General features: G+C 57.9%; 1 protein-coding gene and 1 long non-coding RNA gene across 5 annotated transcripts; one reads left to right on the top strand and one right to left on the bottom strand.

Annotated features, from left to right (window-relative positions):
- The first annotated feature begins 66 nt into the window (after positions 1-66).
- On the top strand, positions 67-5,092 carry LOC116237349 (uncharacterized). Of its 3 annotated transcripts, XM_090133755.1 has the most exons (10): positions 67-756; positions 1,008-1,264; positions 1,599-1,669; positions 2,023-2,102; positions 2,225-2,336; positions 2,702-2,825; positions 3,399-3,536; positions 3,856-3,998; positions 4,203-4,328; positions 4,438-5,092. In XM_090133755.1, exons 1-10 carry the CDS (start codon positions 528-530, stop codon positions 4,556-4,558), a joined length of 1,401 nt encoding a protein of 466 aa, XP_089989881.1. In that variant the 5' UTR covers positions 67-527; the 3' UTR covers positions 4,559-5,092. The 3 variants fall into 3 exon arrangements, with proteins under 3 accessions (XP_089989881.1, XP_089989882.1, XP_089989883.1); XM_090133756.1 differs by lacking the exon at positions 4,203-4,328 and having other exon boundaries at positions 68-756; XM_090133757.1 differs by lacking the exon at positions 67-756 and having other exon boundaries at positions 772-1,264.
- LOC149911468 (uncharacterized) lies at positions 4,327-12,215 on the bottom strand. 2 transcript variants are annotated; one of them, XR_016463286.1, is made up of 4 exons: positions 11,320-12,215; positions 6,526-9,790; positions 6,230-6,423; positions 4,327-4,538 (listed from the first exon to the last, which is right to left on the bottom strand). It is a non-coding gene; the product is annotated as an uncharacterized LOC149911468 (long non-coding RNA). The 2 variants fall into 2 exon arrangements; XR_016463285.1 differs by having other exon boundaries at positions 6,230-9,790.
- Between the last annotated feature and the right edge of the window lie 235 nt (positions 12,216-12,450).

Raw genomic sequence — 12,450 nt, 5'->3', positions numbered from 1 at the left:
TGGGATGCCGTGTCTGATTACATCCTGGAACAGATGAAGCTGGACAAGGTGGGCTGGTGTGCTGGTGGCCCTCGCCCTGGAGAGAGGTTCAGTCCCGCCAAGAGTGTGGGCCTCACAGAGCAGTCCCTCCCTGAGCACCACACTGAGCAGCACGCTGAGCCCAAGCCGGGTGCCCAGAGCAGCCTGTTGGCCAACTGGGAGGGAAACCCAAGGCCAGAGCTGCCCTGAGCAAACGTTTGGCACACGCAGGGGCTTTGCTCTGCCCTGTGATCAGAACGGGGAGAGCCAAGGGAGAAATGGGTGGGGGATTTTTTCTGGCCCTATGCCAAGGATGTCCTTGGGAATAAGTCCCAGGCTTAAGCCCTGTGCTGTAAATGCCCGGGCTCTTCTCTAGCCAAAGGATGTTGGGAAATACTATGCGAAGGTGACTGTCTTGCAGGGATCACAGATTTTTCCAAAGCTTTCCGGAGAGCCCCATCTCACCCTGCTGTCCATCAGGAGTGGGGAGGGCGGAGAGCAGTGACCCCATGCTCTTGATGTTTGTGGCTTTTGCCGCCCCTAAAGTACACACTCGTCAGCCTTTCTGTCTTTTCCCCGTGCAGGGAGTCCTGGTTCCGGGGCTTGGGGTCTTTGCTGGGGTCCGAGAGCAATTCCACAGCAAAGAAGAGGCAGTTTCGGTGCTAAGGCCTGTCTTCCAGCTGGACATCGGGGTGCTGTGGCTGCAGGACCTCCAGTCTCCCAACGACATCATCCCTGGTGAGAAGGCAGCAGCCACCTTCCCCTTCCTGTCCCACGTCTGGCTGGGTGTGTTATCCCTGCTCTCTGGAAATGGCCGGGAGCAGCAGAGAATTGTCTGCAAAGCTCGGGGTACAGCGTGAGTTCGTCCCGAAGGAACCACAGCTCAAGAGCTGTTTCTCCGAAAGACCTTTTCTATGGGATTTGGTCACGATCATGTTGCATGGGAATGTGGCTTGCTGTGGCAGTGAGGCTGTGCCTTCTCCTTGCAGACGATGTCAAGATTGAGTCGCTCAACTACCGGCAGCTCTCGCGAGCCTCCGGCGTCCCGCTGAACGTGGTGCTGCGCTGCGTGCGAGAGAGCGTGCTCTTATACTGTCACCTCCTGAGGAACAGGGAGCCCGTCTCATTTGTCTTTAAGAACATTGGCGTTATGACGTGCCAAGACGACTTCCTCCTCATGAGGTTCTTCTGCAGCTGCATTACAACGCTGGAAAGCAATGCCACCGTCCTTTCTCTGTTCCGCACTGTAAGTTGAGGAGGTTTTGAGGGTGCGCCATCAGATCACTGCTGGCCAGCCTGGATGTGGCAGGCCAGTCCAATGCTTGTCCCCACGGCTTTCTCCACTGGCAAAGAGATTTCCTGGATCTCTGCCCCTGCAGAAAGCCTGGCAGTGCTCTTGCACAGCCTCTCTATTTGGCCATCCTGCTCCTTCAGAGCAGAACAAAGCTCTGATGTTCACGGAAGAGGCTTTGGTGGAGAGCAGCTTTCTCTTGGCATGGGAGCCAGGCTTGCTTCCTGTCAAGAAGAGCCATGAAAAAATGGCCTTGGCAAGCCTCCAGCAGGTCTGTGTCCCTTTGCAGAGATTTTGGACAGAAGATTCTGCTGACTTCGGGCCAGAGACCACCGCCCATGGGATCCGGGTGTTCCCGAGGTGAGCGCATTTCCTCTGCAGCACTTAGCTGGCCAGGAGACAGGCTTATTTCCCACCTCCTCCTCTGAGACGTGCCCTGCTGGGTCTCCGTGCTCGGCATCCAGTCGGGTAGAAATCCTGGAAAGTCTGGCTCCTGGGAATCATGGTTGTGTTACTGGTGCCCAAGCTGTCCCGATTCTCATCAGAGAGAATGGACTGCACGTGCAGAGGAATTTGGGCTACGTGTGCTGGTTTGGCATGGCCAGGAAGGAAAAGGATGCCACGCTTTGCATAGCACATAGATAAATACTGCCACCCAACTGTGTGGGGTAGGAAGTCATCCTTCTTCAAGGGTTGTCACTCTTTGTTTCCAGGTTTCAGCTCACTGTGGAAAAGAGCAGAGCAGAGGTTGCCGCGGAAAAGAAAGCTGCAGTAGAGCGGAAGATGAGTAGAGGTGAGGGAACGGGTCCCAGCTGTAGGGAGGTGGGCCCTGTCCCGTGCCGGGTGACCGGATCCAGGTTCACGTGCTGTGTCCGTGGGGCTGCTCTGAAGAACTTCTTTCTGTCTTGGTTCCAGGGGGCTCTGCCGGCAGGCTGCTGCAGAGGCGGAAGACACTTCCCCCCTCCATGCTGCTGCAGCGCAAGCCAAGCTCAAGGCAGCAAGACGTGGTGAAGGAGCCTTCTGCCAGGTGAGAGCCTTGGGCGAAAAGAAGAAGGAGATGCGTGTGCTCGTGTAGGAGTAGCCTCCCCTTTGGAGCTGCCAGCTCTCAGCACCCAGAAAGGCTCCTGACACACGTGTCCCAGTGGGAGCCGTTCTCTCCAGGGATGGCAAGCACGCGGCACAATTGCTCGAGGCAGACACGCCAGCTTCATGTTCCACCCTGGCCCCCGATCCCTGGGGGAGCTGAATGCTGATCCCCATTGATGGCAGAAGCTCTTCTCCCTTCAGGGGTCTCTCCGCACTGCACCGGAGCCCATCTTTACGGCTGTGGGAGCACGGGGGGAGACCGAGGTGCCCTGGGCTCCTGCAGACTCCTCTTGTGTCTGTTTGCAGCGCGCTCCCGCCATGTGCAGGCAGCTCCCGCGGGACGAAGAAAGCGGGACAGAAGGAAGCATCTACTCCTGCCCAGACCAGCACTGCACTCCCTGCCACAGAGGAGTCTAAGAGGGTGCTGCAGGTACCGGCCCTGCCTTGCTACGGGGACTGTGCTGCTTGAGACTGCACAAATGACAGAATGGTAGAATCATAGAGAAGTTTGGGTTGGAAGGGGCCACTCAGACCACCTAGTTCCAATCCCCTGCTGTAGGCAGGGACACCTGTCTCTAGACCAGGTTGCTCTAAGCCTGACCCAGCCTGGCCTTGAGTGCTTCCACAGGGAGGGAAGCAAAAGCCTCTGTGTGTGCAGTGACCTGGAGCACAGCCCTTGGGGTGCCATCATTTCACATTTCTACCCGCTCCTTCAGCTCCTCTTCAGTAGATGGAGGGTGCTGCACACCTTCCCTATCTTTTCTCGCCTCCTGGCCTGCCACCTGCCACAGCACTCTGATTTTGAGCAGGGGCCATGAGAGTGGAATACGACCTCTGAGCCACGTTTGCTACAAGTTGCGGATCCCGTCCTGCCTTTAGGGCCCCTGGTCCTTCAGGGACAAAACAGTGCTGACCGGCTGCCAGAGGCGAGGAGCAGGAGCGTGGAGCTGAAGGAAAGTCCCAGGGGCTGAGGCTGATCCTGTATGCTGCTGTGTCTCTGCAGGAGCTCCGGGAAGTGTCTGCATTGTGGAAAGAAGTAGACCGCACGTGGCCCATGCACCAGCAGCAAGTAGAGCAAGCACGGGCAGAAAGGGCGGCGTGGGAAGGCTGGAGCGTAGGGGCGGACCAGCGTCCACCCCAGGTACTGTCAGGGATCGAGCCTGCTGGCAACAGCCGCCATCCTCTGAGCCAGGCTGCGAGCTCAGCAGGACTGAGGGGGTGGGGAGCGGGACAGGCACCGTGCAGCATGGCAGGGGCTGGCCTGCTCCTCCTGGGGAGGAGAGCTTGGCACCTCGCAGGGAGAGCCCTGCAGGGAGAAGGGAAGGGCGGCGGGCAGCCGTGGGCTGGCAGGGCCAAGTCTCCTGCTTGCCGGGGCCTGCTGCGGGGCCCTTGACAGAGGGCTTCTGAGAAACAGCCCCGTGCTCCCAGCCACTTTGCTGACAGCGTCTCCTCTTTGGCAGCTGATGGCCAGGCAGAGCATGCGTGCTCCGCATCCTCCAGCCCAGCCCAGGGGACAGCAAGTGGAGAGGAGGTGGAGGAAGGATGTGGATCCTCTGCCGGGAAGTAAAATGGGAACAGCGACCAAGCTGGCACTGCATGCTGAGTAAGTGTGTGCGGGCTCTGCTGGCTGCCTGAGGCACTCGGGCAGCTGTGACCCTGCAGCTCGGGGACAGGCACGGCCCGGCCAAAAACTCTGGCGGGGTGCAAGGGTGGGGACACGCGGCAGCACGGGGATGCTGGGCTGGGTGAGGGGAGAGGCAGGGGGGCTCAGCAGAGCCCAAGGGATGACTTTCTCCTCCTGCTGCAGCCTCCTTTCCCCACGAGTGGCTCAGGTGCTCCAAAGGTTGGAGCCGCGCCTCCATCAGCAAGAGGCTTTTGCCAGCACAGCGGAAAGAAACCGGCAGAAGCTGGAGCTGAAGCGGCAGCTCCCCTGGTGAGCTCCACAGGCAGCAGATCCTGAGAGCCGGGCTGGAGCCCAGCCTGCACTACTTGCCTGCGCTCAGCCCGTAACGCTCCGTGCGCTGTTCTTTTCACCTCCGCAGTGCTCGATGCTCGCGTCGCTCCAGAGGGGAAGGTGCAGCCAACGGTGGTGACCGCGGTGGAGCTCTCGGCAAGGGGGCTGGGAAGCTGTCCAGATTTCCACCTGTGAATGGAAGATCATAGAATCAAAGACTCATTGAATGGCCTAGGTTGAAAAGGGCATTGAAGGTCGTCTAGTTTCAACCCACCTGCTATGTGCGGGGTCGCCGACCACCAGACCGGGCTGCCCAGAGCCATATCCAGCCTGGCCTAGAACGCCTCCAGGGATGGGGCATCCCCCACCTCTCGGCAAGCTGTTCCAGCACGTCACCACCCTCCGCGGGAAGAACTGCTAACATCTAACCAAATTCTGCCCCCCCTTCCACAGTTTAAAACCATTCCCCCTTGTCCTGTCACTATCCAGCCTCGTCAACGGCCGTTCCCCCTCCACTTTATATCCTCCCTTCAAGAATTGGCCACAATGAGGTCTCCCCGGAGCCTTCTCCTCACCAAACTAAGCAAGCCCAGTTCCCTCCACCTTTCTCAATAGGAGAGGTGCTCCAGCCCTCTGATCATCTTAGTGGCCCTCCTCTGGATTCGATCCAAAGCTCTGCGTCTTTCTTGTACTGGGGCCCCAGCCCTGGACGCAGTACTCCCAATAAAAATAAATTGGCCTTATTTCCAGTCGGTCTGCTGGTGTCGTGTCTGTTGCCATCAACTAATGTGATGGAGCCGTGCTTTGAGAGAGGAGTTTGGGTGGCAACAAGAGCTGCTCCCAAGGCCCGGTAGGCCCATGCTCTCCAAGAGCGGATTCCCAGGACGGCAGCCATCTCTGCTGGCCGTGCACACTTCCTGTGCAGAAGAATTGATGTGTCCCCTCGTATCCCCATAGCTCCCTCCCAGCAACAGAAATTCCGTGGGAGAACCGCAGGGGAGCTCTGTGGGGACGAGGAGCAGGCAGGGGCACAGGGAACATGAGGGCTTCTGAAAGGCCTCTCCTTTCCCCAGAGGGCTTGTGAGCACTCCTGCCTGCAGCTGGGAACTGTATTGCCAGGAGCTCTGCAAAGGTGGATTTGCTTGTAACTGTAGGCAGGGAGTTTCAAACCAACACTGCCGTCCACAAGGGGAACATTTACATTCTCTGTCTGACAGCACTGAGACAAAGATTTGAGCTGGCAGTCTGAAGGCCACATTAAGCTTGACTGGAACAGCTGTACAGTGAGAAACCATTTGCCTTTTCACGGGGAACACAGCTGGAAGGGAAATCCAGAACAGGGGAAAGGAAGGCAGATGGTTGCCAGGCAGAGCTCTGAGCGCAAGGAGATCTTGGAGTGGATGCTCCTGGAAGAGATGCTCAGACACATGCGAGATGAGGACGCGATCCAAGACAGCCAGCACAGCTTCACCAAGGGCAGATCGTGCCTGAGCCATCTGGTGGCCTTCTACATTGGGAGTGCCGGCACTGGTGGTCCAAGGAGGGGCAACTGATGTCATGCACCTGGGCTTGTGTGATGCCTTTGACATGGTCCCGCCCCATATCCTTATCTCTAATTGGAGAGAGATGGATTTGAGGAGCAGCCTCTCGAGTGGATAGAGAATTGGCTGGATGGTGGAAGCCAGAGGGTTGTTGTCAGTGGCTCCACATCCCGGCGGAGGCCGGTCACCAGCGCTGTCCCCCAGGGGTCCATCTGGGGGCACACTAACACTACTCGATAGCCTAATGGGGTGTGACTGATCAGCCCCGCCCCGCTGCCGGTACTGCTGGCTCTGCCCTCGCCCCGTTGCCGGCTCGTTAACGGGAGCCCCCGCACTTACCGCTCACCGACAGCGATCGCAACCCTCCTTGCGGTGTAGTCCCGCGTACGGGCGGCTTACGGTTTCTCCTCGCTGAAACAGCCCGCCTGATCCTCACAGCCCGACTCCTCCTCTCCGTCTGTGGTGGGCAGCGACGCGAGGCTGCCCTCCCAGAGGCTTCTTCTCGGCGGGGGCGCGGATGCAGAGCCGTTGCCCTGGCGACGTCCCCGCCGCGTCAGCCGCTCTCGCCAGAGCTGCCCGGCCGCTCTGTTGTCTCGGGGATCCTGGGTGAGGGGACCGAGCGAAAACCCCCGTACCTCGCGGTCGGTCGCTGCGGTTCTGGCTGGAACAGCTCCGAAGCAGCGAACCTCGGCGATCGAGGCTTCTTGCGAGGCACAGTCATTGAGGCAGAAGGGAGAAGCGTTCATTTGTGTCCCCGTGCGAAGTTCCGGAGGAGAAACGAGGCTGTTCTCCCCCTGAAGCCGAAACGGAAAGTTTCGGAACTATCGCTCATGGGTTCCTTTTGCTAAACTCACACGTTGGTTCTTAAACCGATGTGCTAATCCCTGCTGCCGAACAGAGCACCCCACATCAATCCCTCCTCTTCCTTTGAGGATTATGGTGTTTGTATGGTTGGAAATATCCAGATAATTGCATAGAGAGACGCTTGGAAGGAGGATCGAGGGGAGTATCTTGATGCCTGCCTGTTGCATCCCATCCTTGGAGCTCTGCCCTCCCCCGAGTCGCTCTCCCACCTCCCCAGGAGATCCCTGAGGGCTCTCCGTCCCCCCACTCTCCCGGTCTTCTTCACCCCCCACTGCCCTTCGAGCCCCACTCAGGCTTCAGGCCCCGTGCCCCCCGTCCCCCACCCAGGGTATTTCACTGCCTTCCCCCCACCTCCACCACGGGTCGCCTACAACCCCTGGAGTCCCTCAGTCTGACCCCTGGGGTTCCACTCTCCCCCCTGTCCCCACCTCCAATTCCCCCATTCTCATCGATGGAGTCCTCGTCCACCCCTCCCCAGTTGTTCCTCCACCAGTGTCTGCCCCTGTTCCCCATTCTGACCCCCAGGGTCCCATGCCTGGCCCCCTCCCATCCCGTTCCTTCCTCGGTCCCCCACTCTGATCCCTTGTGTCCCCTTTCCCGCCCCCCCGTACGTCTTCCCATTTTGTCCCGCAGATTCACCCCCCCCCCCAGTCCCCTCTACCTGACCTCAAGAATTCCCTGTCCCCCCAAATACCCCCACTCTAATTCCCCTATTCTGAACCATAGTCTCCTACCATCCCCCAGTCCCCTCAGTTTGCCCCCCTCCTTCCTGACCCCATTTTCTGATCCATAGAGTCCCCTGTACCCCCCATGCCCTCCTTCCTGACCTCTAGAGTCCATTCCCCCATTTTGACCCCCAATATTCCCTAACAGGACCCCCCTTATGTCCCATAGTAGCCCCCCACAACCACCAGCTCTTCCCTCCCTCCTTCCCCCAGGCCCCCTTTCCACTCATGGAAGCTTCATTCTCCTCCCCCCAGTCATCCCCCCACAACCCCCACTCTCTGCCCTAGACCCCCTTTACAGAATCACAGAATCACAGAATCACAGAATCACAGAATGGCCAGGGTTGGAAGGGACTTCAAGGATCACAAATCTCCAACCCCCCTGCCACATGCAGGGCCACCAATCTCCCTGTTTAATGCTAGGCCAGGCTGCCCAGGGCCCCATCCAATCTGGCCTTGAACACCTCCAGGGATGGACAGGGCATCCACAACCTCTCTGGGCAGCTGTTCCAGCACCTGTAAAGAATTTCCCCAACGTCCAACCTAAATCTCCCCTCCCTCAACTTCAAACTATTTCCCCTCGTCCTGCAGTCATCAACCCTTTCAAAGAGTTGATTCCCCTCCTGTTTGTAGGCTCCTTTTAGGTACTGAAATGCTGCAATGAGGTCACTCCTCAGCCTTCTTTTCTCCAGGTTGAACAAGCCCAACTCCCTCAGCCTGTTTTCATAGGGGAGGTGCTCCAGTCCCCTGATCATCTTCGTGGCCCTCCTCTGGACCCTCTCCTGTCTTTCTTGTACTGGGGGCTCCAGACCTGGACGCAGTATTCCAGATGGGGCCTCACAAGAGGGGAACAACCAAGAACAATCACCTCCCTGTCCCTGCTGGCCACCCCTCTTCTGATGGAGCCCAGGATACCATTTGCCTTCCGAGCCACAAGGGCACACTGCTGGCTCATGTTAATTCATCCATCAAGACCCCCAGGTCCTTCTCCACAGGGCTGCTCTCAAGGACCGCTCCTTCCAGTCTGTAGGGATGCCTGGGATTCCTCCGGCCCAAGTGCAAAACTCTGCACTTTGCCGTGTTGAACCTCATCAGGTTCACCCGGGCCCACCTTTCTAGCCTCTCGAGGTCCCTCTGAATGGCATCCCTTCCTTCAACCGTGTCGACCGCACCACTCAGCTTGGTGTCGTCAGCAAACTTGCTGAGGGTGCACTCGATTCCGTCATCGATGTCATTGATAAAGATGTTAAAGAGCACCGGTCCCAAGACAGACCCCTGGGGGAAGCCACTCATTACCAGCCTCACCTGGACATGGAGGCATTGATGACCACCTTCTGTCTGCGGCCTTTCAACCACTTTCTTATCCATCGAGTGGTCCACCCATCAAATCCACATCCCTCCAGTTTGGAGAGAAGGATGTGGTGGGGGACCATGTCAAAGGCCTTGCTCAAGTCCAGGTAAATGACATCGGTCGCCTTTCCCTTGTCCACCGATGCCGTCACTCCATCATAAAAGGCCACCAGATTGGTCAAGCATGACCTTCCTCTGGTGAAGCCGTGCTGGCTGTCACGGATCACACGCCCTTTCCTCATGTGATCAAGCATGTCATCCAGGATGATCTGTTCCATGATCTTCCCAGGCACAGAGGTGAGAATTCACTGGCCTGTAGTTCCCAGGGTCCTCCTATTTTTTTTTTTAATATTTTATTTTTTTTAATTATTTCTTTTACACCCTATAGAAGCTCCCCACAACTCCCCAGTTTTTCCCTTCCATCCCTCCCTTCATCACCAGAACCCCTTTCCACCCCACAGCAGTCCCACTCACTCACACCTTCCCCCCCTAGATTCCACACAACCCCCCTTTCCAGTCCAAAAAAGTCCCACTGACCCCTTTCTCACCCCACCCACACCCTCCTTTATCCCCTCTTATCCCCCCTTGGAATCATGCAGAAGGATCTGCATGAGACATCCTAGAGAGGTTTGGGGGCTCCAGGGGGCTCTTCTGGACTCAACCAGAAGAGTCTGGAGATATCCCAGAGGGACCTTGGGATGTCCAGGGAGTCCCCGGGTTGGTCCTGTGGCACCATGGAAGGATCTGGAAGTTCCCACTATGGGCCCAAGAGCTCTGAGGAGTCCCTGGGCTGATCTGGAAATGGCCCAGCAGGGTCTGGTAGGGTCCAGGGAGTTCTCATGTGGGTCTGAGTGGTCCTGGAGTCATCCAGAAGGGTCTGGGGATGTCCCAGAGGAGTCCTGGGGTGTCCAGTGGGTGCTCATGCGAATCTGGGGGGTCTGGCCATCCGTCTCATCATCTGCTGTAACGTGACCACAGCACTTTCATCAGTGGTTTGGACTCACAGCGACAAGACGCACTTTGTCAACTGTGTCACCAAGGAATCATAAGAATTGGAATCGTTGGAACTGGTTAATATGGACTGCTGTTTGTACTCTACAGAACCCATCCTTGTTCAGTGTATTAATTTTAGTTTAGCTACTTTTAGGATTGTTTTTGAACCGTGCTTCTTTTTCTCTTAATAGCGAAGGGGGAGATGTGGGATAAAGAAAGTCATTATCTTGCTAATGAGTAAAGAAACTTAGCAGTAACTTGAGCCAGACGTAAACACACACGAGGCTCCTGCTTCCTACATGTAAGTTGCTGTTGCACGGGTATAAAAGGTTGTAAGCATCTTCAGTAAAGGTCCTTCATCCTTCCTTCTGCACCAGCAAGGGAGTCTGAGCCTCTCTCTCCGCACCAGCAAGGGAGCTCGGAGTCCTCTTGCCAACAAAGAGGAGAGGAGAGGAGAGAAGGAGAGGAGAGAAAAGATTGAGCAGAACAAAGGAAAAAGGGAAGAGAGGAGCTTGTAAGGGGGAGAAGAGTGATGAACAAGAGGGGAGAAGAAAGAGGGCAGAACAGAAGAGAGGATACAGGTAAGAAGAGCAGATCTAAAAAGATCCTTTTTCGGAGCCGGACACCATCACTCTGATCAGAGTGCTGTCATCTGTTCCCAGGCCCTAGAAAGCAAAGCAGCCACGTGCACAGAACGTGCTGGAGAATCACTGACAGACACAAAGGTCTCAGTGCCCAGTCTTGTGCAGGAGCATTTACCTGCTCTTAATTACAGCAATTTTGCATTAATGGAGCGATCCATTAGCAGCTAGTGTGGAGAAGAGGAGGCCCAGGGCAGACCTTATTGCTCTCTATAACTACCTGAAGTGAGGTTGTAGTGAGCTGGGTGTTGGCCTCTCCTCTCATGTAACTGGTGACAGAACTAGAGGGAATGGCTTCAAGCTGCACCAGGGGAGATTTACGCTGGACGTTAGGAAATACTACTTCTCTCAAAGAGTGGTCAGGCAGTGGAATGGGCTGCCCACGGAGGTGGTGGAGTCACCGACCCTGGAGGTGTTCAAGGAACGTTTGGATTTCGTGTTGAGGGATATGGTTTAGTGAGAACTATTGGTAATAGGTGGACGGTTGGACTGGATGATCTTACAGGTCTTCTCTAACCTTGGTGTTTCTGTGATCTTCTGTGATCTTCCCAGTCCCCAGTCCTGCCCTGTGCTGGTGCTCTGCAACAAACAGCAGTCCAACACACTGTGTCCCTGCAGAATCACAGAATCGCTCACGTTGGAAAAGACCTTCAAGAGCATCGAGTCCAACCATGACCTGAGCAAAGTACCCCAACTCTAACAACCCTCCTCTAAATCATGTCCTGGAGCACCACATCCAAACAGTTTTTAAACATGTTTGGGGATGGTGACTCAACCACCTCCCCAGGGAGCCCATTCCAGTGCTCAACAACCCTTACTGTATAGAAGTTTGTCCTGATATCCAACCTAAACTTACCACATGCCTGTGCGTTCTGTGCAACCCCACAGATGTGACAATGGGGACTGGCTTCTGCACTGGCTTCTCAAAGGAAACGGTGTCAGGAGGAAGCAGCTGATCCTGCCACTCACGCTGCTATTCTGGGAGTCCCTCCCCAGGACTCCCACAGCTTCCTCTTCCCAGCCCCGCTCAGCTCCTCGCGGGCTGCAGACGCTGCTGAGGCTCTCGCACTCCACGGCCGTCATCTTCTTCTCGTGCTGCCGGACCGCTCTCTGCAGGGCTGCGCTGAGTTCCTGCCGCTGCAGCCAGAACCGCAGCTCCCGTGCTGACGGATGGAGGAGCTTCGTGCCGGCACCCACAGCACGTGGTCCCCGGGCTGCCGGTGGCACGGCAGGATGCTCCCCTCCCTGTCTCCCATCGCCCCTCAGCTACGCCATCCGCCTATAATCTGCCTAAGGATTCCAAAGACCCTGCAGAGGGCTCCGGTCAGGCCGATCGACGGCTGATGCCAACGGCACGAGGTTCGACACCACCACACGCCGGGTCCCGCACTTTGGTCACAACGACCCCAGGCATCGCTGCGGGCTTGGGGCAGAGCGGCCGGAAGGCCGCGTGGAGGAAAAGGATCCGGAGCTGCGGGCCGACGCTCGGCTGAACGCGAGCCAGCAGCGCCCTGCGCAGGCGGCCGAGAAGCCGGCCGAGCAGCAGCAGCAGCTGATCGCCCCGCGCTCAGCCCCGCCCCGCACAGCGCCGGCCTCGGGCCGGCACCGCGACCGCCGCCTGCAGCGGGACGCCAAGGTGCCCCGGAGCCGCTCGTCTCCAGCGGGTTCCCCACGCCACCGCCGGGCCGCGCCGCCCGCCCGGACGCCCCGCTCCCCCACCTGCCGGCGGCCGCCAGCCCGCGCTCGCCGCTCTCCAGCAAGGCCCGCACGGAGCGGGGCGGGGCGGGGCGGGCCCGGCCTCGCTGAGGTCCCCCACGTCCCCGCCCTCCTCCCGCAGCCGCAGCCGAGGCCCCGGAAGCGGAGCGGGCGCACGACGGCAGGCATCGCGAGGGCAGCCGGGCTGGGGCCACGGGGACGCGCGCGGTGATGTCGCAATGACGGCGCGCCCGCGGACAGAAAGGACCCCGCGCGGAGCGCCCGCCCCGTT

This window comes from Phasianus colchicus, unplaced genomic scaffold (genome assembly GCF_987193195.1).
Source record: "Phasianus colchicus unplaced genomic scaffold, bPhaCol1.hap1.1 HAP1_SCAFFOLD_107, whole genome shotgun sequence".
NCBI lineage: Eukaryota > Metazoa > Chordata > Aves > Galliformes > Phasianidae > Phasianus > Phasianus colchicus.
This window is presented reverse-complemented; position numbering and strand designations above follow the sequence as displayed.

What these genes read in the sequence shown, in the direction of transcription:
- LOC116237349 (XM_090133755.1), top strand. Translation starts at nt 528, where the DNA reads ATGCTCTTGATGTTTGTGGCTTTTGCCGCCCCTAAAGTACACACTCGT. An exon ending in TCCCAACGACATCATCCCTG is followed by an intron (nt 757 to 1,007) that starts GTGAGAAGGCAG and finishes TTCTCCTTGCAG; the next exon opens with ACGATGTCAAGATTGAGTCG. An exon ending in CGGACCAGCGTCCACCCCAG is followed by an intron (nt 3,537 to 3,855) that starts GTACTGTCAGGG and finishes CCTCTTTGGCAG; the next exon opens with CTGATGGCCAGGCAGAGCAT.